Source organism: Staurois parvus, unplaced genomic scaffold (genome assembly GCF_062004578.1).
Source record: "Staurois parvus isolate SC_StPar_1 unplaced genomic scaffold, SC_StPar_1.0 ptg000347l, whole genome shotgun sequence".
Lineage (NCBI taxonomy): Eukaryota > Metazoa > Chordata > Amphibia > Anura > Ranidae > Staurois > Staurois parvus.
Genome location: NW_028318143.1, coordinates 12917872 through 12945857, shown reverse-complemented (window position 1 = coordinate 12945857; position 27986 = coordinate 12917872). Strand labels below are relative to the sequence as shown.

At 38.0% G+C, this 27986-nt stretch overlaps 1 protein-coding gene across 7 annotated transcripts in view; it reads right to left on the bottom strand.

Moving 5' to 3' along the window:
- Positions 1–2361: 2361 nt before the first annotated feature.
- ELAVL4 (ELAV like RNA binding protein 4) overlaps positions 2362–27986 on the bottom strand; it is a 164650-nt gene continuing 139025 nt past the window's right edge. For 5 of the 7 annotated variants that reach the window (XM_089684452.1, XM_089684450.1, XM_089684453.1 and 2 more), the window contains 5 exons: positions 23821–23924; positions 15574–15727; positions 13411–13636; positions 8036–8074; positions 2362–4864 (listed from right to left, as the gene is read on the bottom strand). In XM_089684452.1, the coding sequence (XP_089540578.1) occupies positions 4537–4864; positions 8036–8074; positions 13411–13636; positions 15574–15727; positions 23821–23924 (851 nt within the window). In that variant the 3' untranslated portion in view covers positions 2362–4536. The remainder of the gene's footprint in view (positions 4865–8035; positions 8075–13410; positions 13637–15573; positions 15728–23820; positions 23925–27986) is intronic. The other 2 variants (XM_089684451.1, XM_089684456.1) reach the window with 1 other exon arrangement.

Genomic DNA, 27986 nt, shown 5'->3' with positions numbered 1-27986 from the left:
ACCACTTGCCCTCCACTCTATAGCTGGAGTACTGCTACAGGGCATCATGGCTGTGCAAAATCATATATATATGTGCTTTGCATTTTTGGGTAGGGGCGCTCGCCTCCCTACCTGCGCTGCTATTGGTTGCTGGCATCGGGACTTGGTGATCGTCGGCAGGGCTGAGAGGGGAGAGATCTGTGTGTAAACAACACATATCTCTCTCCTGTCAGCATGGACATGCTGCTTTGTATCTCTCTACACAGCAGAGAGATACAAAGCAGCATGTCTCCCAAGTAAAACAGCACACAGCACACAATGTAAAACACACACAGCACACTGTTAACATTTTGATCACCCCAGAAGTTAACCCCTTCCTGCCCAGTGCCATTAGTACAGTGTCAGTGCTTTTTATTAGCACTGACCACTGTATTAGTATCACTGGGGATGTCAGTGGCAGATAGTCAGTTCTCACCCAGTATAAGAATGCCCATCGCAGTCCCGCAATCCCAATTCGCTGATCGCCACCATTACTAGTATATAAAAAAAATTCCAGTATCTATTCCTCCATTTGTAGGCGCCATAACCTTCATGTACACCAATTAATATACACTTATTGGAATTTTTTTTTTAGAAAAGACATGTAGCAGAATACATTTTGGCCTAAATTCATGAAAACATTTGATTTTTAATAGTTTTATAGCAAAAAGTCAAAAATATTGTTTTTTTTCACAAAAAATAAAAAACGCACAGCTGATCAGATACCACCGAAAGAAAGCTCCATTTGTGGGGGAAAAATTACATAAATTTCATTCATGTACAGCGTTGCCTGACATATCACAAAAACGTGTGTTTCGCTTGTTGTGAAAATACAATGGTGTAAATTCAACCTTCAGTCCCCATGAAAGCTATGTGTTGTGATAAAGCATGGTGTGCAGTGCATTGTAGTGCCATTCAATTAAATAGCCATCCACACTGCTTTGTGGTGTGCTGTATTAAAAAAGTGCAGGTACAGTTTTTGGTATTTTGTCTTGTGTTGGCTTCCCTGAAGTAGGACTAAAGAAACATTTTTTTTTCCATTTTGTATAGGGTAAGGGAGGGTTTTTTTCCATCTGCATCCCACTGGGGAGATTACTTTTCACTTACTGTCCCAAAACCAACAAAAAGGAAGTCAGTGGAAATCTCTCCAAAGTAAGGGAATCCTTGGTTTTCACCAGAACTAATATTCTTATTGGAAGATTTCCCTTCAATTACTGTTTGGGGGACAACCCAAAATTTGGGATTTCTTTTACTTACATTTTCAATGATAATAGTAAACATGACAAATAGAGAGGGTGAATCTCCCTAATGGGGACATAGACAGCAATACAACCTGAGAGGTTTTCTAATCCATCTCTGCTCTGTTGAAAACAAAAAAAAAAGAAAGCGATATTTAAAAGAGATATATGGGGATTTGTTTATTAACCTAGGTGGAGGCAGCATCAATCTGATGCTGCATCTGTTCCCCATTGGTTCTAAGCGTGAGAACTGAGTGATTAAACACTGCTGATTGCTCAGCTCCTCCTGCTGCTCTGAGCAGAGAAACGGGTCAGTCTCTGGCTTTCTGCTCTGCCCCTCCTGTGCTCACTGGAGCGCTGGGCTGTGGAGGGGGTGGGTCGGGCTGGCTCAGGCTCTCAGTGGCTTGCTGAGTGACATCAACCGACAGTGGACTTTATCCCGCTCTCAGCTGAAAATGGGACATAGGAGTGCAGAATGAATTAGGCACAGAATAATCATTGGCTGCACTTCTCCTTTAATGTGGCACATGTTAATGTATGTAAAATCAGACTGCAAACTTAAGGGAGCCTCGGTAAAACTGTAAGGAGATAGGACCTCTCTCATGATTTTTCCACTTATTTCCTGTCTCAGACATAGGAGTCACCTGCTTAAAAAGGCTTGTACATTCAACGTTTACTAATTCTAAAAAATAATATGTTTCTACAGTTTGTCGTTTTTCAGGTTAATATTACAAGGCAACATTAATTTTCATATTTGACAGCCATGGAACGCACTCTTGAGCAGTCCAAGCAGATTCTCTGCAGCTTCAGTGCAGCTGAGTTCACACTCTGTAAAGGTGATGGACATTTAAATAAAGGGCGCCAAAAGTGCTGGTTTTCCCTCCCTAATTACTTGGCAATAGCATTGAGAATTCAAAAAATAAGAGCTATTTCTGAAACATCTCATCCTTCCCTGCCCTATAATCTAGTGTCAAAGATGACGGACTTGCTATAAAATGGCATTTTATTTAATTTTCCTGTCTGTAATAATAGTTTCAACCAGGAAAGGAGAAGTTATTGACGCCATCATTGAGTAAAAAAAAAAAAAATACACAAAGTAAGCACGTTATATATAACCATAACAACGTTTTATTACCATTAAGACTAAACTTGTATTGAAAAGATTTGATATAACAAGACAAGAAAAAGCAATAGCAAATTTTAACTATCAACTAGATTATGCATAGCGAGTAACTTTTCCTAGTACTCAGGGAAGAGCAGAACATTTTTTATTATGTTTTATTTTTTTAAAATATAGAACGGTACAGAGCACAAACATACTAAAATTATCAGTGCACTGGATGTGGGAGAGCCGATTCTTCCTTCCACTTTTAGCCCATAGCTCTGTTCTTGTATCCATCAGAAGAACATTAAAATAAAGACCCAGTTTTTTGTTGTGTTGTTGTTGTTTTTTTTTGTTTCTACTGTGCAGTAAGAAAAATTATTCACGACAAACATGACAACATATCAAACAATATTTCTACACAAGATACCTTGATACGCTTGTCAATCAAGTATTATAAGAAAAACATTTTAAGACATATACAAACAGAACTAGCAAAGGATTACAACTTAATAATAAATTAACAGAAATAAAAAAAAATAACTTTATATATATATATTTATATTATATATACACGTACACACACAAGAAATGACACAATATGCTTCTTCCCATAGTTTAAGTAAACAAATAAATAGGAATAGCCAAACCTGCTATAATTGATATTGGCCAAAATGCATTACATCAGCAATTAAATAAATACGTGTTGCAAGCAACATAAAAACAGTGTTTTAAAATGTGCCAACGCAGCCCAGTTATATTGGATTGGGCCATAAAGTGAACTCGAAAAAACTCTTTAACAAATTTAAAGCAAATGTTTCCTTTTATTATTCTAAACACATTACATTTAACTATGATACTAAGATATGTAAATGATTTTGTAGCACCTACAGCTCAAACTAAGGAAGTTGTTGCCCCACCCAAAAAAAAAAAAACAACAAAAGTTCTCTTTTGTTCTGCTGATACCCTATACTGATGACTTAAAGAAAAAAAATTGTCTTGCAATGCACCTCTTGCTTGATTTGGGTTTTTGACTGTGTGGGTTGGGGGGGGGGGGGGACCTGTGTACAACACTCTCCCTCGCTCAATAGAATTGTTTGCATTAGGCTATGAAAAGATACGAAGACCAACTGTTTGTAATCCTTCTTTCAAAAAACATTCTACTAATCCAATTTAAAACATATCTTGTTCTCTAAAAAGTTACCAGTGCAGTATGAATGACAAAGTTGTCAATTTTCCCCTAAATTAGCCAGTCAAAATATTATTTTATTTTTTTCAAATCCAGATTCTCTTGTAAAAATTCTTTATATTTTATAAAAATAGATTTTTCTGGAAACCCATTTTCAGCAAAGAGACAAACTCTTTGGCAACATTGTTCGCTTATTTAAATTGTTTTGCGTCATCAGGTGATCTGACCTTAGCTGTCCCCTCAGGAATCTCCTTTCAATACCAAGTTGAGAAACAATACAATTAAATGCAAAAGTATTTTTTTGTTCCCTTTTTGCACATACTTACCATATTGTTTCTATATATATATATATATATATATATATATATATATATATATTTTGTATATATATACATATATATACATACATACACATACCCTTTGAGTGTCAGAACCTTTGCTACATTCCCACACTAAAAGGGCTTTTGGAAAGGAGGGGGGAGCAGGTCACCAATCTGAAAAGGTCTCATCTTATGAACAGAAAAGAAAGCTGAGAAAGAAAAGAAAAAAACTTTTTTTTCTTTTCTTTATTGTGTTACATTTGTAAAAATTGTTTTTATTTTTTCAAGTTTTTTTAATTATTTTTTTTTAATTTTTTAATTCTTCAAATGAACTCATGGTCATCTTAAAAACAGCCACCTTCAAAGAAGGCGTAAAACTAGCCGGCTGGGTTAAAAAAAGCCCTGCTCATTGTATTCTATGTATATTATATTCAACGACGACAGCTATGAAAGAACATTCAATGCATCAAAGTTTTTTTGTTATTTTTCTTTTTTCTAAGCATTATAAAATCCTTTCTGGTTTATCACAGGATATCCAATGGTAATACTTAGGCAACACTGGCTTATAAAGTCCATGGTTGGTTATAAGCCATTTATAGTCTGTTTTTTTATTTTTTTCATTATATTGTTCATGAACAGAATTTTTTTAGGTCGATGTGGACTAGAAATTCAAGACTTGTGGGTTTTGTTGGTTTTAAAGGAAACTTGCAGAACTCTGTCTCCCAGGCGATATCCATTAAGGCTGGCGATAGCCATAGCTGCTTCATCATAATTGGTCATTGTGACAAAGCCAAATCCCTTGCACTTGTTGGTGTTAAAATCACGGATGACTTTGACGTTGTTGACTGCCCCAAATGGGCCAAAAAGCTGCCAAAGGACACTCTCATCTGAGTCGGGAGAGAGGTTGTAAACAAAGATACACCATCCGGTACCCGTGTGCCCAGGGATGTTCATTCCAACCAAGCTTGTCATTCCATCAATAGTGATTGGAGAAAACCTAAAAGGAAATGGAGAAAACAGATATAAGTAAAGTCATAATAAACAAGTGGTAGAAATAGAGAAAGAAAAATGGTTTAAACATTTATGAAATGGTTCTACAGATGGAAAAATGTATAGTAATAGCAACAACAATATACATAATCCATATTTTAATTCAGCCCACATATTATAAATTTACTTTTTTATACAATTTAAGATACTATAAGTGTTTTGATAGGTTTCTTATATAAATAAATTGAGGCAAATACAATCAATAGGTTCAGGCACATGAGCTAGTATTTTTAACAAATTATTTCAGGTAGCTATCAACAGGACTCACAAAAGAAAGATTTGATTGGCCAGAAGTGGGTTACATCTATGCCCTGGGTTTTGTTCTTCCAAACGGATTTAATTTTAATTAGTATTTTTTCACCCAGGTTCTTGAAATATTGAAATAATGAAAAAACTGGACATAATTATTCTAATGTATTCCTAGCTCAATAAGGTAGCAAAGGCATTTAATATTCAGGGGATAACAAGCCTGATATAAGTCAGGCTTTGACAAAATGTAACTTTCCAGCTGCAATATTTAACTAATAAATTACCAACTTTCACACAATTAATTTTTTTTTTCAATTTAGAACATTTCTTATATTTTATTCCTTAACGTGTTGGTATGAAGGTTGGATTCCATATTGAAAGACACATATAATAAAAGAAAATATCACTTAATTTGTCATTTAATAGAGACACTGGCCTTGTAATAAAGTGCTTGTGAAGGCATAAAAGAAACCAACCAATATATAAAAGGTGAAAGTCATTAAACCTGCAAATGAAAGAAAGCTTTCAGGCAGTTAAGGCATCCACAGCTATACGGATCATTTGTTTTCATCAGAACCAGATACTGGGGCCATTTGTTATGTTGAGCTGCTGAGATGGACCTTTTATTTTTCAAAAATGCCAAGAATAACTTCAGGCGATAACTGATTTAGTAATGATTTACTGAATGTAATTTTACTCATCTAGACTTCATATAGATGTCTTACTGTACATTTATTCACTATGGTCATCCAAAAATACCATGCACATGCCTAAAATTGTGTTTGATTAATTAATTACAGGATGGCAACACTGACAACTGACACCGATATCAAACTGTTGTCCTCCCAAATCACTTTTGCTAGCATCAGTTGACATCTAACTACTTTGCTATTTCATTATTATTAAACAGTGACACAGTGGTCCTGGAAAATTTGATAGAGCTGCCCCTCCTCATATGCCATGCCCTGGCAGACCTAAATTTGTTGCATATGCCCCCCCTCATATGCATTGATTCTGCAGATCTGAAACACCCGAAATCACTGGGCTTAAAAGTCAGAAAACAGGTTTTGATGTGATGGGTCATGCTTGTCCTCCAAGTCAATTACAAAGATTCCTCCCCAAAAGGCAACTGAAATTGCTCAATTTCTCATTTGAATTTTTGCCAATTATAAGTGGCATTGAGAAGTCACATGACCTAGGGGAAGGGTGTTACATTGAACATTGGACTTGGAAGGAAAGCAAAGCAAGAGAACTGAATGTTGCACCAGAACCTGCTGTCAGCAGTGAACAGCTTTCATGAAAATGTTCAGTTATCTATGAAGAGGTAGAGTAATATTATTATTATTATTCAGGATTTACATAGCGCCAACAGTTTGCGCAGTGCTTTACAACGTGAGGGCAAACGGTACAATACAATTCAATACAATACAGGAGGACTGCATTGTTGGGATTTTTTTGGCATGCTGGGCTCACTCTTGAAAGAATTAAACTACCAGAAGGTGTCCCAATAGAACTGCCCCATATGCTGTATCCTAAGACTTCTTGCCTACAAATAGTCAGCTGATAGATGACAAATCACACATGCCATGGCCGATTGCCAATAAGATGGATGTATTAACTTTGATTTATTTAGAGTCATGTTTTACGGACAGATGATGAGTCATTAGGCCTGTTTTTTTTTCTTTTGGTCCGTACATCTTCCAACTGTTGTAAATCTGATGTTTAGTAGTGGATTCATTTCCTTTGGCAAAAGTGCTTAATTATTCCACTTATATAGGGTCATATTTCAGTTACAGATCATGAGTCATCTGCACTGTTTAAGTTTTTGCTCTTCTAACTGATGTAATATTGATGTTTAAAGGTGGATTATATTCCCATGGCAATAATATTGCTTATGAAATTCCATAAAACTCATTCCATTTTTAGAACTTTTTGGAAAAATCTTAATTTGCAAGATAAGCCTGTTACTGGTTTATCATGGTGTTGTCCTGTCTCTTAAGGCAGTGGATGTCATTTACCTATATTAAAATGCATGTGCATGTGTATTTTTTTTTTCTTGGATAGAGTAGGGAAGAGTTTAAACCGCTGTAATTTTTTTCATGTCTGTGTATCATTGGGAAATATTTCTTCACTTCCTGTCCCAGAGAAGCAACAGGAAGTTAAAGGAAATCCCCAAAAGTGGGAGTAATTCCTCTCCAAAACAGTTGTTCTTGAAACATATGTCTCCATTGTAAGACTGCCCCTTACCGCTTGTTCTGGGAGCACAATTTGCATTTCCCCAATTTTCTTTCATGGTGACTATAATCACCAGTATACATAGATAGATGAATCTGCCCAATGGGGATACAGACAGCAATAAAAACGTTACAGAGGGTATAACCCTTTTCCACTCTATCCCAAACAATAAGAGGTTTTGTTTAGAGATACATGTGAATGTACTTTACACGTGAATGTACTAAAACAAAACTGGGAGACCCCAAATCCGTACAAAATAAATTTGGAATAGGTGATTGTTGACTCTTAAAACTTAGATTAAATTTGGAATAGGTGACTGACTTAGATTTTATTTTTAATCAGTGTAGCTTGTATACCTTAACTGCTGCTGTAGCCCACCTGTGGATAAAAACAAAATGGTGAAAAAAATGGAACCACACAATACACTGACGTCCTTAGAAAAGTAAAAATCAACAGAAGTCCCAACTCAAAAGAACAGAATCTTGCATGCTGGTGGGAAAAAAAGGAGCAATTAAACAAACACAAATAAAGTTAGTGAATTAAAAAAAAATAACAAAATAAACAGAAAAGAAATAAATTATAGCACCAATCTGTGCCAACATGGACATCTGGCATTCTGTAAAATTCTAATTACCTCTTAACGCCATAGGCCATATTAAGCAAATTGTCCAGCCTGAAAGAGAAGGAGTGTCTTTGGGTTAATGTCTTACAGATGGTAAGAGAGCTCAATGGAGCCTTTATTAATGACGTCCCTTTTCAATAGAAAGACAAATCTTCTAACACTTGATTAGCTGCTGGGCGGTTTAGCCTGTAGGAGTCAATCAAGCAGCATTTCATACATTGAAAAACCTCCAGAAATGTAACAGCCTGCCTTTTAACTTCTCTACTCAAATACTGTGGACAGGAACAGATGCTGTACATAGGGCTTAAAGTGCACCTGTAGCTCTGGAGAACAAAATACACTGCACAGTAGGCAGGTATGGCACTATTTTTTTTTATAATAATTCAAACATTTCAATCATATTTCAAAGGACAAATCTTAGTCCTCATATACCAAGTTCCTCCTCATACCATATCTCACCCCTCACACCATTAATTGAAAGTTGGGGTAATGCAAAGGTACCAAGCAATTGCAGGTGCCTTCTACACAATGCAAATACCACTCTACTTAGTATATAATGCACACAGGTGCACCTTAAACACTGTTAGGGTTGGAGGACACACCAATTGCAAAGCCTGATACCAAAAGTATTGCCATTCAGCAAGGAGCAAAGGACTTGTATAATGAAAGTTTGAATTTCCTTAACAGCATAAGAAAAAAATATATCTGACATCTGATTGACTGAAATGCAGAAACTTAGCATTGCTCTGAATTTAAAGCTTCCACAAATATATCCTCCATAAATAGCAAGTATTTCATAATGACAAGGCAGGAGGGGTGCCATGTGTTTTTAGGGATCCAGCAGCATATCAAGATTGTGGTGTGTGCAAGATTTGCTTATTCTTAATAAACATTAAACAAACTTTAATCCTAGCTCTACCTTACCTTTGTAGCTACAGGCATTGTGGAGAAGTTCATTCTCAAAGTTCACAAAAGAAGCACTGAATGTATCCAAGCTGTTCCCTCAGCAGCTCAGCTCACCCTGCTTTTCCATCCCAGAGCACTTGGTCTGTGTTAACATTAGAGAATAGATGTCTGCTGAGTCGCTGCTGGGAGAAAGCGCTGGGAGAGCTGCTGAGAAAATGACATGGATATCCTCAGTGCTTCTGATGTGAATTTTCAGTATTAATTGCTTCCCCGCAATGTCTGCAGATAAAGAGGTGAGCATTTTTAAGGGTATGCAAATATTTAAAAGTCTACAGCCCGACCATAGGTCCCCTTAAGTTTTTTCACCTTATGATATCTTCTTTACAGAGTACTATTAAAGTGAAATCTCTATAAGAGTATTGCCTTGGACCTAGCAATATTTTAAAGGATCACTGTACTTAGGCCCCTTTCACACGAGCGGACCGATGGGGTCTGCCTGTCCGTTTTTCAGGCAGACTCGATCGGTCCATCCATATGGACCAGCAGATGTCAGCAGACAATAGTCCTGTGTGCCAAAAAAAGACAGATGGGGATCCATTCCCAATCCATCCAGCGGATCGGATGACAATCAGGTGGAAACGGACAGGTGGTCCGTTTCTATCCGACTGTCCCATTGATATCAGCGGGCAGTGTCTGTATCTGTACCTGTCATCCGCCTGCTCAGCGGGGACCAGCAGAGAGATCCCCCATTGAGCAGGCGGATAATGCTGACGGATCTGCCCTGTATGAAAGGGGCCTTAAAGTTGAATAATATAAAAGAGTTTTTAACAACAATCAAGAATGAAAATGTAAAGACAATATCAGAACAAGTGATGTTTAAAATGAGTGAAATGAACAAAAAACAAAACAAAAAACCCCAATAAAAACAAAAGCCTTTGGTTTGACATACACTTTAAACTTCACTCATTTTTTTAAACTTTAGAATGGTGAAGACCTAAATTTCCATCAGGTTTTCATTTTTGCAATTGAAAAGATATTACCCTGCCCCTTTGACTCCAGTACAAATAAACATGAGTGTTAAAGGTTATTGCTGAGAAGACAAAAACAACCAAAATACAGAAGCTCTAAGCCTTCCTCCCGCTTCTAAAAATTCACTTTTGTCTCCATTGAAGGAATTGAAGATTACATTTTGCCCTGACAGGGGTAATATTCCACTAGGGACCAAAATGGCATAAAACACTTGACACAGATTTTGAAGCTTCCATGCTCTACATAAAACAAAATAAAAAGTAGGTCCAAAGTTAGGCTTTAAGACTCTGTGTAATTACTCCATTTGTCTGAACCAAGAAAAAAATACTCTGGTCCCCATTATGCAAAAAGGAGCATTCTTCAATATACCAGAAACTAGACTATTTATTGGTTACTTCCCTTTTAAAGTGGTTGTAAACCTTAAACATGAAATATGAACAAATAGTGTGTACTTGTCTCAATTAAGAGCACTAAGGGCTCGTTCACACTTGACTGTTTTTCCAACTCTTGCCAAACGCCCCTATAGCGTTTGACAAGCGTTGGTCCAGCATTTGCGGAGCATTTTTAACACTCTGCAAACGCCGCAAGCGTCGGTTGCTAGGCATTTGCCAAGCGTTAAAAATGCCCCACAAATGCCTATAATGAAGTTTGAATGGTGTTAACGCTCCGCAAATGCCCCGCATGTGCGTCGCAACCGCACCGCAAACACCGGCCGGTCGTTTGCGGAGCGGCACCATAGGAGGCTTGAATAGGAGGCTTCAACTCCTCCTGACTCGACCAGAGGCGTCCGTTTTGCCGCAAAGCGACGCTAACGCTCCCGTTTGAACAGCACCATGTGCTTCAATGTGCAGAATTTTCCCAGGCGTTTGGGAAATGGTAAAAACGCTTCCCAAACGCCTGTCTACTGCTTGCTAACAAGGCTAGTGTGAACGTAGCCTAAGTGTCATTTCTGTCTGCTGCTTCATTCCTCTGCTATGAGCATGAATGATGTCTGACAAGTTTTCCTGACACCAAGAGAAAATTGGTGATGGGGAGGGAGCTCCAGCAGATTGACAGCCTCAGCTCTGTTCCTGTGAGCTCTGTGGAGGGGGTGTGTCTCTTTCCTCCAATCAGCTCTCAGAGCTCTCCTTATTGAGCTCTGCAGAGTGTAAATTCAGCTCTCTGCCCCCTTTTTCCTGAACTCTCAGACAAGCTTTGTAAATTCAGCGTTTGAACGGATATAGAGAAAAGGCTGCAGACAGAAAGGTACAACTTATGTAGGAGGATTTGTTTCATTTACATGTATCACTTGAAGCCAGTCACTTCACTGGGTATATGTGAAGGTTTACAACCACTGTAAAGTAGAATAATTATCATTGGTTATATACAATCATTGGTTATATTTAGTGATTTCAGCAGCTCTTCATTTTATAACAATATCTTGATTTTCTATCGAACCATTTTACAATGCAAACTCAGAGCCCATTTAAAATGTAAAAGGAGTGCAAAGACTGACACCAGTTCTGCCATCACCTTGTCTATCTCTTCATGTAAGCTCCAAAATGTTAATTCCATGTAATGCTTGGGATGTTCCCTGATCGACAGCAAATAATGCTTCATCCGCCTGGGACCTCACCTGTCAGAATCGAGATGGTTTAGGCAGTAGAAGTCTGCTCCGATTTTTGGAACAGAATCAGACTAAAGGATGTTACATTTTTGGAAGGTCTAAAGAGGGATTTGTGAGGTGGGGGGAGTAGAGATGTCACCAAAAATAGTTTTGCATTTAGAAGAAGGCAAGCAATAATTAATCTTTTTTTCCTAGCACTGCACGCACAGATATTAAAAAATGATAGCTCGTAAAAGATTTCAGCTTCCAAGCACTGCCTAGCAGCCCTGTGAAGCACCATGGGAGCATATTGGAAGGAAGCTGATCAATACCTTCTGAAACTTGGCAAAAGATTAGTTCTCAGCCTTGAATAAAATAGGCCTTTGAGCAGTTTTGAGTGAATAATCAATCTATCTTACACAGAGACGAGGAGACATCCTCGCTTACACCATATTACCCCTTTACACTGGAAAAAATGAGCTACTGGCCTATCTGGCATCAGCAGAATTAACACTTGCCCTGCCACTGTGAAGGACAGTCAGTCTATTCACTCCAGAGAAGAAATTGGCTTTTCCACCACCTGACACCACATGAATATTACCTTTCTATTGTATATGCTGTGCGAACCCAGACGTTGCCACCGCCATTTACATATTTTCTAGCCAGCCGTACAGTAAGCAATCTCTTACCATAAAGATAAGCCAGCTAGCCAACAAATCAATGTCTGAAGATACAGATATCAGCATAAACAAAGCCTTGGTCTGCTGCTGCATGTCTTGCCTGCGCACAAACAGGAGTTTTCTTATTGTGCACAATGAAATTAAAGGCAGACAAAAGCAGAACAAATTTTCTTTCCAATACAATAAAGATTGATGCCACCATATGACATTCTCTGGACGTGTGCGTGCCAAACATTCTATATGTGTAATGAGCATAAAAAAAAGGAGCTAACCTGACAAACTGATGTGTTTTAAGAACAAATCAGTGCACAGCAAGTATGATTAGCCAAGCTAGACAAAAATATTTATTTCACTACAGCACCACAATTCTGCAGGGTTGAGTTTACAAAGATTACCCTCTTAAAAAGTGTTGTTGTTGTTGTGAGATCAAGATGACAGTGATATTATGCCATGTTCCTCAAACAATCTGATCACTAGACAGGCACAAAGGTAGGTAAGATTTGAAGTTATATTTAAAATAATTTACCAAAAAATCAGTCAAACAACTTAACTATGTGGCTTCATGTCAGTGCAAGAACACAGCTTTTCTTGGACAGGCAAGTGATGGCGTCATCGTGGTGTGCCCACAATAAAAACTAATTTAGGAACTTCAGGATCTTCCATGTTCATTTCCATTGGCCAAATGGAGTTTCCAATACCTTGAGTTATGAGAAGTCTCACAAAGCAACTGAAAAATGTATGGAGGTCCGCAATCTTCCTATAGTGACATAGTGTTAATGATACCTCCAGCCCGATTCCTACTTATTGGTCTAGAAGCAATACCTTCCACACACTACAGTAACACTGTTACCTCTATAAATTATATATATCATTCCACAAAAAAAACAAGATTGACTGAAAGGTTAACCAATTTTGCAACTAAACCTTCTCTAGAATGGATGTTATCATATATGATGAACTGAGTTTTTACACAACATTTTTAGCCATGAGTTGGTCACATGTACATATTGGTCACCCATTTAATACTAGTCTAAGTCTCTTAAACTGTCTATCTGTTTTTAATTTCTTAGTTGTTAGCCATTTATTCATTTAGTCTAAAGCACATTTTTGAGAAGAGGATTTCCAAAGTAGTTATTTTAATTAATTCCACACTTGGAAATGATTCCATAGAGTGCATTGATAATTACCTGAACCTCTGTGCCTGGTGGTGAAGAGGACCTGGATAACGTCTGTTGGGGGACTGATAGAGCTGGGAGAGCAATGCTTGGCTAGTTTTCTGACTAGGATTGTTGGCAAATTTCACAGTTATTGGTTCACTTGCTCCACTTGGCTTTTGTCCGTTCAGGCCCTTTATGGCTTCCTCTGCCTCTATTCTCTTGTCAAAGCGGATAAATCCGACTCCCCGAGACACACCTGTAAGAAAGACATTATGAATTTATTAGTACAAGCCTAAATATACATGCTTCCTATGCTTACATTTATTAGTGCAAAAACAAAATGAGCTTCTAAAAGGCAGGCTAGATAAACTGGGAGTAGAATTTGGATTGCTCATGTTCAGCTTCATATATCTGTAGAGATCTCTTGTTTGTACAATTCATTGCCATCCTTAGCTAATTGAAAATTAGTTTACCTTCTCTATCACTTGTCTAGTATTTTAATGGAGCTATAAGGTAACTTCCTTCAAAAGAACTAGCGCCCGGATAAGGCTGGAACCAATATATAATGGGGGGCAGTATAATGAGTGGTAAGCCAAACAAAAGGAACCAGTAAACTCTCCAAAAAGCCTTGGTGGTTAATGGAGCATTTATCAAATATTTTTTGAAGAAGGCAGTATGAAATAAAAAAAACAACTTTTTCCTTAAAAAGTTACCATTTCTTTGTGGAACTCTGAGCTTCAGGAATGATGGTTTAATGATTACTTCATTTATCAGTTATGGTAATTTTACTTTAATGTTGACATATTAAGAAGATAAGAAACAGTTCCATAAAAGTTCAGTCCAGGGAGATATAGAACAAAGCTAATGTTTTACCAAACAGTAAAGTCAGGCTTCGGGGACTAGCCCAACCTAGCTGGCTTCATTACCTTATTATTAGACTTATGTTTCTTGAGGAAGATGGTAGATGTATGGTATCCACAGAGCAAGGCTTACAGTATACTGACAAGCTATAGTTAAAAATTAAGCCAAGGCTATATTTGTGGGACTATGTAAAAATATATGGATAAGTATAACAATACTGGCACAAACTGACTTTCTGAAAACATTTTACATATTTTTTAAAATTATATATCATAGGTAGAGAACATCACGCTCTTCCTTTTTTTATTTCATAGAAAAAAATTACCCTCACTTTCACTACAATTGCAGCGAAATATAAATTGTATTTGGATGGCTTGTGGCATCAGGCCTGTATGATAGGAATTGGAAATTTGGAAATAGCACATTTTAAAGCATTTTAAACCCCATCCCCGCAGCACATAGTTAACATTTCTTACCTTCCCTGCCATCCTATTCAGTTGCTGGTAGTAAAGAACATACTAGGCACTTCTGAATATGGAGACGCATGTGACTTATTCTATGTGCTGGGCCAATTACCAAGCACCAGCATTTTCACATGGGAAAAGACCATAGCCCAGTGTAAGCTATAACTTTAGAGTCTCATGGCCTAATTAAAATCAGTTTTCCTGCCTCAGGGATCTGGGGATGCAAAGTACAGGTAAATATGTGCTGCTGGGGAGGGGGATGTTACTGTAAATCTGTTGGTTTGTTCTTCATGGGCAAAGCACAGGTTCACTTCAAAGATCACTTGTCACCATGACATATTTTGATAGATGTATATAAAGGGGTTAAATTATGTTTTTAATTCTTAGTACTAGCCCACCTCTTCTGATTTTATAACATACCCAAACCTGGACTGTATCATGGAAATGATTTGAACTGGGAATTGAAACAGAACCTTCGTTTTCTGCCACGAAGATCTCTTCCCCCAATGTTCCCCAGCCAGTTTGATTTTTTAATAATTACTCAATTAATCAGTAATCATTGTATTCTTCTGTCCAGGAAAGCTCACCACACTCCCCCCCCCCCCCGGGCAAAACACAATAGCGCTGCAGGAAGCATTCCCCCATCAACACTGACTGTGTTGATAGGAGAATCTATCAATTTTCCACCCATGGTGGAAGGAAAGAGAATAGATTAATCTATAGCTTACTTTACTGATGTGCAGACTGATAGAGCTATGCATTTGATGCACAACCAAGTGGGAATCCCTTGTTTGAACTTCCACCAATTTCCAAAGGCAAGAGTGTGAGTGTTTCAACATTTGTGGAACCATCTTATAACAGTGCGTACCTGTAACTTGATCAACTAAAATTCTTGAGGTGATGATACGTCCATACTGTGAAAATAACTGTTCCAGCTCTTTCTGCGTCATTGTTTTTGGAAGGCCGCTAACATACAAGTTAGCATCACGGATTGATGCGGAACTGGGACGGGCATAGGAAACCTGGTCAAAAAGAAGAGAAATGTTTGTAATCAGGTGTTTCTATAATGTAAAGTCTCCTATGGAACAAGACACAAATGAAAAAAAAAAGATTTGGTCTAAACAGAAAACAATGTCTTTATTAGTATTAACTTTATTAATACTATAGACGTTTTGATGTCTAAATACAGTAAACTGTTTAAATATAATCTACATATTTATCTAATTTTCTAAAGCTGGGAGGGGCAGTAATAAGGTAATAATATGCAAATAAGTGGATCTTATAAACTATTCTTCTAGAATAATCTGCAAGGAGTGCCTTCTTGACGGTAAGGTCAATGGATCTTAAAGGAAACCTGTATTGACAGAAACAAGTAGGCTGCCATTAATGCCCTCCTACAAATTCTGGTTGCCTGACTTTGTCTGAATTCAGTACTTTCCAAGTAACTGACAATGAAAAGCCTGTAGCCAGTGAAGGCAGAACTTCTAATGTGTATAGTTTTATCAACTACCATCTCAAAAAGTTTTGAAACCATATAGTCAGCATGACAAGCAGGCAGTTAGTTAACTTAATATAAAAGACAAAATCACCAAAGCCGAAATACCAATATGTCTGACTTGCTTATGGCAATCAACGAGCATCCATCCTTTCATGTTTCTTACATGTTTTTTTCAAATAGTTGGGATCACAGAGACCATTGTCCTCAGATATGTTACTTGTTATCTTAAACATCTCTTGGATGTGTTATGTGGATCTCCTAGTACAGATGTTGGTATCACTTATAAAGTCTTTTGAAATGTTACATCACATACAAGCAACTTGTTTCAGTAGAAAAGGCCTCCCTCTACTTCAGGGACTGAACAACGAATGTTAACATAATCAAGATGGAAAGCAGTAGACCTGAACTAAGGCTTAATGGAAACTACATTTCAACCCAGCAAGCAATCCATACTGATGAACTCACAGCATAATAGTGCAGAGTGCCGACATCATAATATTAGTGCTGCTTTCTGCATCAGTGAGGAAAAAAACAATGACACTATCATACATCCCAGGAGTCTTCATGTGGGGGGGGGGAGGTTCTCAGCTAAGCCCACTCTCCAGTCTGCATGGCTGCCTGAGCTAAGAACAGATGGAATCAGGTAAGTAAATGCTACATTAATTATTACTCAAGATGTCCATGGCCAGAAAGGCTAGGGTGTGGTTTTCAAAGTGATATATTAACAAAATAAGGCATGAAGACATAGATGAATGGGGGAGTTTGCTTTAAATATTAAAAATGAATTAAATATTTGGTTTGTAGTGCTCAGATGTAGTGTAGTTCCATTTGAAAGGGTAAGTTCACCTTTTGGAATATGCTACATGTTCCATCCATATTTAGGGTTGAACATGTAACATGTTCCAACAGCTGCAGACTCTCCCTCTCCCCCCCGACCCTGCAACAATGAGTAGGGATCTTTTCCCAGTGCCCACTGTCACTATTTTAAAATAGTTCCGCACGGCTGCGTCATTCATTCACAGTTTCCTGTGAATGACTTGAACTACAAGTACCGTCAGCCTTTGTGGTTGATGGCTTGTAGTTCTATATGGACTGCAGGTTCGCTGTTCATTCACAAGCCCTGCTGGTACAGGCTGAAAGCTGCAGGACTTGTCTGTATGAGTCTGGCATTGCACCCCTGATCCACTGATTATGGATGCAATGCTTTCCAGGCTTCGTAGGGAAAAAATAATAAATGCAAATTTTTCTTCCTGTACAAATATGTGCATTTATTATTTTTTCCCAAATGGTGAACTTATCCTTTAAGCCAGTGTTTCTCAACCCTTTTTCAGTAAGGCACCCTTAAAATTATGGACAATTTCAAGGCACCCTCTAAAATTATGGACAATTTCAAGGCACCCTCTAAAATTATGGACAGTCCTGAGGCACCCTTTAAAATTTTGGAAAGTCTTGAGGCACCCCATTCTAAAATGTAAAAAAACTATTCTAATAATTTTATATAATGCAACAACATCCATACATGTAGGACACCCAACACTAGAGGTGATTTATTCTTCCAAAGCAATTAAACTTTTGCACTTTTACTGATACTGTCTAGTATTCCAGTGTTCCTCACTCTGTCACTCAGCTAATGTGACCCCAGCACTGATCTAGAGGGGCAGGGGAGGGTCAAACAAAGATCATGTGCAGGTAACCGACATCCTCCTTATCAACTGATGATGTCATTGGCTGTTAGGGTGCTGGCGGCTGGAAGGTCATAATGGTGCACATTGAAAACTTGTGGCTTTGTGTAACAAAAATGTAGGCTTGTTCCTCCCACTGTCTTGTATACAAGTTTTGGGCAATTTTTAGACATTTTGCCAAGTCATCCCTGAAGAAAGCTCAAGGCACCCCAGGGTGCCTGGGCACCCTGGTTGAAAAATGTTGCTTTAAGCTATAGAGTGGGGGATGCTTTGGGGAAAAGAGCATAAAGAGTAGGCTACAAAAAGGTTGACTTTTTGTTATATCATAGTACCATAAATAACATACACAATCCATAACTCATTCATTAATTTGGGACTTTCAAGGGACTCTGATTAATAAATGTTTGTCTTGCCACAATATAACAGTAGAGCATTTTGGTGGGGGCCTGTCTTTTTTCTTTATATTATTTTAAAGTTTGTAGTTGGGTCCCAGTCTGCACACTCAGTGGTGTGGTACACCATATAGTGGTTGGGCATTTTGGTGGGGTTCCTTTCTTCTTTTCATTGTTTTAAAGTTTGTTGTTGGGTCCCAGCCTGCACACTCAGTGGTGTTGTACACCATATAGTGGTTGGGCATTTTGGTGGTGGCCCTTTCTTCTTTATCATTGTTTTAAAGTTTGCAGTTGGGTCCCAGTCTGCACACTCAGTGGTGTGGTACGCCATATAGTTGTTGGGCATTTTGGTGGTGGCCCTTTCTTCTTTTCACTGTTTTAAAGTTTGTAGTTGGGTCCCAGTCTGCACACTCAGTGGTGTGGTACACCATATAGTGGTTGGGAATTTTGGTGGTGGCCCTTTCTTCTTTTCATTGTTTTAAAGTTTGTAGTTGGGTCCCAGTCTGCACACTCAGTGGTGAGGTACACCATATAGTGGTTGGGCATTTTGGTGGTGGGCCTTTCTTCTTTTCATTGTTTTAAAGTTTGCAGTTGGGTCTCAGTCTGCACACTCAGTGGTGCGGTACACCATATAGTGGTTGGGCATTTTGGTGATGGCCCTTTCTTCTTTTCATTGTTTTAAAGTTTGTAGTTAAGTCCCAGTCTGCACAGTCAGTGGTGTGGTATACCACATAGTTTCTGAATAGGAACACAGCAAAATTCGAAGGCTAGGCCCAATGTACACAGCAAACAAAGATTTGTGAACAGGAAGTAATAAAGATGAAAATAAAGAGCATACAACAATTATAGGTGCACGTGTTAGAGAGGTAAACATCTACCGAGGGGCGGACTGACAACTCATGGGGCCCCTGGGCAATAGGGGATCATGGGGCCCCTGTGTCCTTGCCCAAACTCAAAAAAACCTATGAAAAAGGTACCAGGGGCATCTCATGGGACCCCCTACTGACCCCAGGCCCTCGGGTGGTGCCCGAGTTTCCAAATGGTCAGTCCGCCCCTGCATCTACCTTATTGGCTACAGATCCTATAAGCCCAGACTGTGTACTGTAACTATGTCATCCATCCAAAGACCTAGATCATCAGTGTTATTTGACTCTCTTTCTGTGTATTAAACTGCTAGACAGATCTAATAAAATCTTAGATATTTCCCATAATCAAAGGCCTTTGTAGCATTTCTGATGTGCAAGAGTCCCCTAAAAGACATTTAATCCACCCCCAACTGCAAAACGATCGTCTTCCTTCTTTATCTGATCCGTGTTTTAAAAATAGCTGTTGACTCAACACAGAAAATGTGACTAATGTGAGATTCAGCAGAATGGATAAAGAAAGACAAACTTGCAGTTTTGCGTGATTGGCTGAATGTGGGTCTTCTAGTTCAATGCTCCTAGTAACTGTAAATATTGCTTGTAAGACTCAGTCCTAGAAACATGTATTTCAAATGTCATTTGTAGGTCAAAAAATGCTTTGCAACCTCAGCTGCCAGTCTGCAGGATTTACAGAAAATGCTGGATGGCAACCAAAGCCTCAAGCGTGGATGGGGTTAAATTCATGTCTATAAGCTATTTTGTTAGCCTAAATAATTCTTCCATGCAGTGGAAATGTTTAGCTAATGAGAAGTACATTTTTTCCATGCACTTTCAATCCCATTTCTTCTCCCCAAGAGGCGGATTTGCATTGAAAGTACAGGAGACCAAATCTGGTGCAATTTTTATGGAATTTTCTGAATAATTTCAACACAAATTGCAACCTTTTTATGACATTTTAGTTGCATATTAAAAATGAACTTCAGTCAAAAACAAAAAGAAAATGTCTTTTCATGCAATTATGTTTGGAATGTATATCTTTTCCTACCTGTGAAGCCCTTCATTTATTGTGAAGTGATTCTCACAAGCTATGTAGTTAATTTTCTCTGACAAAGGGGACTGCATTCTTTTTTATCTTACTTATATTTCTCTGAGCAGTCACCCCCCAGGCTTCTAAATTCAGGATGAACTCTTAAGCACTTACCCCAAACTTAAGACTATCAAGCTTTAGTCTATCAGACAAAAATCAACAAAATATAAAAAAAAGAATAAAATATATATCCCGCATATAGAAAATATATTACAGAATAATAAGGAGTTATCCCATTGACTTTGGCAATATGCATGATACTTATTTTCCTTAATAAAGAAAATCCAAATTTTATAAAAAAATATTATAGTATTGAAAATATGCTACTTAAAGCGGAACTACACTGTAACTGAGCACCACAAACTAAAAGCCCTACTTTATTAATTTTTAATATTCAAACAAATTCCCCCATCCATCCATGTCTCCAAGCTTTATTTTGCCGAGAAATCACTTTGAAAAATACCCTCTGGCATTCGTAGCCGTCGCTATCTTGAATAAAGGCAGATGATTCTTGGAGCATTTACTTCCTGGAATCCACCTGCCCTTAGCTCAGGTATGCAGGCAGGAACATGGGCTTAGCTGAGAAAACCTCTCCTCTCCCCTGAAGACTTCTGGGATATATGACATAATTTGCCTAGGCATTGAAACTAGGAAGTAGCTAAAGAAATGTAAAAAAAGATTTTAAACGAGTAAATACAACATACTTTCCTATCTATTTACTAGACAATGCTAGCAGTGTAAGGATTCAAAATAGTCAATGTTGATTGAGAGAGTGAAGTTCCGCTTTAAGTTATTTGCAATTTGATCTTTTAAAATTTTCTTTCCATTTCAATCTGCAGACACTGCAGTTTTCTAAAACTCAAAGCATTCAATGCAATATGGCAACCTGGAGTTATTCCATACACTGCTGTATGGAATGCCCCAGAAATGCCATTTCCTGCTTCTGTGATTGGCTCATTGATTCCCTCACAAGACTGCATTATGATGCAAGTAAAATTTTTACTAATTCCTTGAAATTTAATTTTTAGTGAGATACTTAATGAACTTTGTCTACTATAGGCATGTAGAACACTGAGAGTTCACCAGCAGATTAAAATAAAGTCTGATCTCCCCATTGAAGAATCAGTATGAATGGAACGTGGTGAAACAAAGAGCTTTTTCTTTTGGATAAAAAAGGCAGGAATTTGCAGCAAAGTCGGTTAAAATCCTTATCATGACAAAAGTCACCCTCATGAAATTATTTTTTTTTTCCCAACAAAAGTGGAGTTACTCTTAAAGCAATTTGGATCATGCGGTATAATGCTTTTTTGACTTCCTCAGGATCAGTTAGAGGTTATGGGTTCTGAGGATATTTTTTCAATTGAAGGTCAAATAAAGGCCTTATAGACAGCTTGAATTTCATACTGATTCCTGCTGAATCTAAAATATGAGCTGTGGGAGTTCTTGGAAAATTATTATCATCAGATTTAGTTAATGTTTGGGTATTTAGGCAGTCGTGGGTACCATGGCTACCTGGTGACAATAGATGTCAGGGAATCCACTGATTTTCCCCTGTTCAGCCTTCAGGGATCAATTAGTATTTGGCAAACATTCCCTAGGAAGAGGTAGGTTTGCAAAGCCAAACAGAGTATAGCTATGTGTTGATTTATAACAGCAAACTCTTTGGCTTTTCTCTGATTTCAGCAACCAGAGACTACCTCCCTGTGCTAGGCTTGAAATTTCAATTCATATCCTGTGGATGATGAGATAGACAAAAAGGATTATGGGTGACCGCACTTTTAGAGGTTTCAGTAATAAATGGCTGGTATCATTCCATTAAAGGCTGTTTTGCATGCAATGTTTGCTTCTGGAGCTGGGAGCTCCCAAAGAGGGTCTTTTATAAAAAGTTCAAAAACGAAAATGTGCTCCAAAGCTCAGTGTCTTCCTGGCACTTTAAACAGCATGAGGTCATAAGGTCATGAGCCAGCAACTCATTCTCCCGAGAAAAGTACTTTATTAATAAAGGGTACAGTGTGCAAGTTACAGCAGCTTACGCATTTTGGTAAAAATTGGCTGGGAATCATTTTTTTACTGAAATGTATAAGCTGCTGTAACTTGCACACTGTACCCTTTATTAATAAAGTAATTTTATTGGGAGAACGAGTTGCCGGCTATTCACCTTATACTCTCATGTCTTTTTAAAAAAAGGGTGGTTTTCCAAATAGGTGGTTTTCCAAAAGACCTCTATCTATCCCTTAGGCTGCATTCACACTGGAGCGTTTTGTATCTTGAAGCTCGAAGCTCCAAAAACTATCAAAAATCAATTGTTCTCTATGGTGCCTGTTCACGTGATCAGGTGTGAACAGGCACCATAGAGAACAATTGATTTTTTAAGTTTGAGCTTTTTTGGAGCTTTGAGCTTCAAGCTACAAAATGCTCAAGTGTGAATGCAGCCTAGACCTTACCATGAACTTACACTTAACTCTACCCTCTTCGGAACACTAAACCTAGCCTCTAAAATTACCCTGCACACAAACGCTTAGTCTGCCCCCATAAATGTTAGGTGTATGTTAAGCTAAGTTTCTTTTTCAGTTTTGGATAGAGTAGGGCCTGTCTTTTTTTTCTCTTTCCAGCTTGGGAGATTTCTGTTCACTTCCTGTTACAGAGACACAACAGTAATTAAGAAAAGGTCTCCCTAAAGCAGGATGGGGGGGGGGGTATTCCCTCTTAGACAGCTATCACTAGAACAGGTTTACTAATTGGAAGATTTCCACTATCTTCTGTTCTTGTGACTACTAAGAAGGTTTTTAATTCCCACCACGTTCTGTATCAGAGAAAATGGTCATCTTGACCAACAGAAACAGTAAGTCTTCCTAGTGGAGGTACAGACAGCAATAAAACCAGACAAAGGTTCTACCTTTTTCACATTCTTTTTGGCTTTACATACAGTTTAATCCTTAATGAATCCAAATACCCATCCTCACTCTAACGTTTACCTTAACAATTAAAATCAAGACTTTACACGTTATATCTCATAGGCCATATATATCATCACCATAAAGTCATGTGCTGAGATCTCACGGCACCATAATTTCAGTTTCAAAGCTACCAACTTGTTTTTTAGTATACATTTTGTAGATAATAATATGCATAATTTATACACAACAGTAAATTCTCTTTTTGAATATATGAGTTCTAACAAAGATACTTTGGTTTTAGGTTGTTGAACATGTTAAATAAAAAAATAATTACTTTTATACAGAAGTTGATGCTTCTGTGTCCCTAGTTCAGCCCCTCCGAAGGGTTTCATTTCCATCGTTGCCATCAAATGTCACATCAATGTATACTTTAACCAAAAGGACATGAGTAAGATTTTGAGCATGTCAACAAGCATCTTTCTATACAACTAAGCAAAATGTTTTGGTATCGGTATGAAACATTCTACTTTATGAATAGATTCCTTTACAAAGCTTCTAGGTCACAACACTGGCGCTTCAAAGCAAGCCAAATATGTCATACGCCAACTTGTTTTGTTTAAAATGCATCACAAATGTTACCATCTATTATAACATTTAATGAAAGGCAATGAATGAGGAATAGAAAAACATGCTCACCTTGATGGTTTTGGTTTGTAGTCTGAGTCCATTTAAAGTGTTAATGGCTTTTTCTGCATCCTTTGGATCAATGTAATTAACAAATCCATATCCTAGGCTCTGCCCTAGATGGAAAGAGAAGTAGATAAATTGGGAACCAATCATGTTTTCAGTACATGTACAATTTACATAAAACGATCTTTGCCAAGGTCACATCTGGTCTGAAGGTCAAGGAACTTTTTTTAATGATCTCAACAAGCAAACTACAGCTGGCTTCAAAGCTATGAGCTTTCCTTTTCATGTTTTTCAGTGCATGTTTTCATGCATTCACGTGGTAGAACAGCTTGTCATTTTCCAAATGTAACCTCTTATGTTGTTTTTGGTGCCACTCAAAGTACAGATGAAAGCAAATTCCTGTGTCCCAGAACATGGGTGCAGGCTAATCCTGATACCAATCCGGGGGGGGGCTAGTAAATATAAAGAGGAAAGGATCGCTGGTATTCCCAACCAGCCCAGGTGAATAAATGATAAGGAGCAGCATCAGCCTACATGTGGTTCACCAAACCACACACCCTGATGCATTTTGCCCCGCCCACTGGGGCTTAGTCATAGGGTCCCTTAGTTAGCGGCAATCCTTTCCTTTTTATATTTTCCATTTGAAGAGAAAGAACACTTTATATAAATTACAGACATACAGTATATGTAAGTTTTATCTTCTGATCAAAATGCTGATTTAGGAGAAACACATAAACATATCCCTTTGAAGAACACATTAAGATACTGACAACCCAATATGGTGCCTATAGCAGTTTTGTTTGAAATTCCTCTAGCACATTAGTGCTTACATGAATGTACCATGCCATCTATAGGATTACACATGTATTAAAACAACCCTGTTGAATTCTTAAAACATGAAACTAGCAACTTCTTGGAAAGCTAACAGTTTTTTACTACAGTACTTATCCCACTATCTGCACAACTAAACTTCACCACACTGAAGACAGAAGCTTGTTGAAACATCTTCCAAGTGTGTCAGAGGCCTGGTCTCCTCTACACTCTGTGGTTCCTTCCACTGCCCCCTATATCACTACTATATCCTGCAGTGATGAAGGGGTTGGAAGATGGAATCACAAAGCACAGTGGGATATGCCAACATCCAACACTACCAAAATTATCAACTGTAGAAGATGTTTCCCTTTTCTGAGCAGTGGCATTCAGTGGCAAGCGGGCAGACAGACAAGTGTAAACCTTGCGGAGAGCTAATTTCAGGTTTTAGAAACCCTGGCTTTAATGCATTGCAGCAGGAATTCTTAACACTGCTTGTCAGAATTATTGGAGAGAAAGTGGGCTGCAGTTTCAACATCAATAGAAGCTGCAGCTTGTGTTCAGTCTGGTGCAACTGCATTTCTAACAGGGTGCTCCTTAATGCACTATATTGCAAAGGAAAGTTTAGCTAGATTCCTCCTTCACTCTGCTGTGACACAGCTGAGGGGAATTCTGGGAGGACACATCCCGACCCCTGCAATCTGTGCTTTACATACTCTTGACCCCTGCACTCTGTGCTTTACATACTCCTGACCCCTGCACTCTGTGCTTTACATACTCTTGACCCCTGCACTCTGTGCTTTACATACTCCTGACCCCTGCACTCTGTGCACTACATAATCCTGACCCCCACATTCTGTGCATTGCATTCTCCTGACCCCTGCAAACTTATGTAATGGAAGAGAATGCAGGTAAGAGGAGCATGAGTGGGTTGGGGGATATCCTTTAAAGAGAAACTGTCACTTTGCATTTCATGGCCAACTTGACAGTATCTCTTTAGGAGTTTCTCTATAAGCAACAAATTAAGTAAAGCATTTGATTGCACTTAGCTTCAATGCATTGCGTTCAGCTTTAAATAAAAGATGCATTGTTTGTGAAAATATAAAACTAATGTATGAATCAAATTGCAATTATGTTTTATAATTAAACGAATCAACCATTTTGAGCTTCACAATATGCCTTGTAAGAGTTTCCTTGTTTATGGACACAGTTATTAGCTTCATTGCATTGTACAGCTGCTCTTTTCATCCACACCATTCATGCACGGAAACACAACATGACTAGAAGGTTCAGAGTTCCTCTGCTCCAGATTTTCCTCTCTTCAACTAACACAGCATACAGATGTATTATTTATTGATTTACTACATAAAACTTTCCAAGTACACAGAGTCATTCACATCAGTGCCTTACTCCAAAAGAGCTTACAGTCTAACAGCCATACAAGCTCATATATACACACAATCCAATGTGAATTGGTCAGGGACACTTAAATTACAAGAGTGTTTTGGGTTGTCAATAGAAACCTAAGCTTTGAATTGACCATAATTTCAAGGGGCAGGCCTTCTTTAGGAACCAAAAGCCTTTTACAACTGCTCCTCCTTTTTGGTACATAGCTTTGTGTAATCATATGTATTACACTCCAACCAAAAGTGTTTATATTGCATTGCAATCCACCCCGGTAAAGATTGAACAGTTTATTGTCAGTAGTATAATATGAAAATTAGTGATGTTCCCTGAATGTGGTAAGCAATGTAATTGGTTAAATATTTATTGTGTTTGCTTGGACATTTTATGTTTAAAACAAGCATTTTTATTGGAAAAACGTGGAAGTACAATGGACAGTGTTGCAAGTATTTTGTACTTAAAGTAGAACTATAGACAAAACTTTTTTTTTCATTTTTGAATTTTTTTTACCATCTGTGTCCCATTGCAGAGATTTCCCTTTCTCTTCCTGTCCCATAGCCAAACAGGAAGTGAAAGGAAATCCCTGATAATTAAGGGAATTTATTGAGAACCCCCAGGCCATCAGAACTACTGTCCACATTGGAAGATTTCCCCTCTATTACTTTTCTGGGGACAACCCAAAATTTGGGATTTTCTTTTACTTTCGCTTTCAATGAGAATGATAAACAGGACAAATAGAGAGGGGAATCTCCTTAACAGGGGCACAGACAGCAATAAAATCCCTCGGCACTCTATCCAAATCTTTAAAAAAAAAGTTTTGCCTTTAGTTATACTTTAAAGTATATTTAAAGCCAACACTTTTTTATTTTTTGATAGTGTAGCATAGATTAAGAATTCCTTGCAGGTTTTCATTGATGTCTGTGGCGTTGGGGAGATTCACCTTCTCTATGTGTCTTGATAATGTCACCAAGACTGAAAGTTATAGAAAAAAAAGAAACAATTTTGATTGGCCCCAAAAAAGAGATGAGAGGAAATCTTCCAACAGGGACACATTGAAAAATGTCAGTAAATCTCCTGTTTTATCTCCAACAAGTAAAATCTTCCCACAGGTAATACGGGTTAGCAAAAAGGTAAAAAAACAACAAACCAAAAAACCATGGGATTTTAACCTTTCCATTTAACCAAAAATAACTTAACATTAGATCTATGTTAACATGTCATTTCCTTCCTATCTCAGAAAATGTGTGGTATGGGGATCTGAGGAACATCTGAAGAACACAGAGGTAATCCATGCAAAAATAGACAGAATTTACAAGTTCTATGTGCTTGGTAATAGCTTAAGTTCTCTGTAACAAATCCTAAACTCTAGGGGTCCATAGAATCCTGTGTGTTGTGGCAAAATGCATGTGCTAATAACCTGCTCTTTAATTTTGAATGTCACCTAAACACATTGTACAGCACATGGTACCATTGCCCACCACCACATATATAATATGTATTTTGACAATAATGTCATGCATGTTTTTTCATCCATTGTGGTGCATTCGCAGTCCATTCATAATGAATAGTCTACCTGATCAAAATGTGCATTTATGTGTGCCTTATGTTACTGCACCATAACAGATCACTTTAGCGTGATAGGCCCCTTAGCCAGCATAAAAAAGGGAGTTATTTTCAGCTGAGTTGAATGAGATTTGAAAATTACATTTACATGGCTACAATTAAGATCCTTATCATGGTGTTAACAGAGAAGTATGGCCAAAGATTTTGGCCATACTTCTCTTGTAGGTCACAGGAGAGCGAAAGGAAGTGCACTGAGTCTGCTACTATTGACATGACCATATTGTTGTGACAGCGACAACAACAATATTGTTGGGATCCACTCTACTGCCTGATTGACAGCTGGATCCACCTCTCAGTGTGCGGCTGAGAGCCAGAACCACTGTCTGACAGTCAGT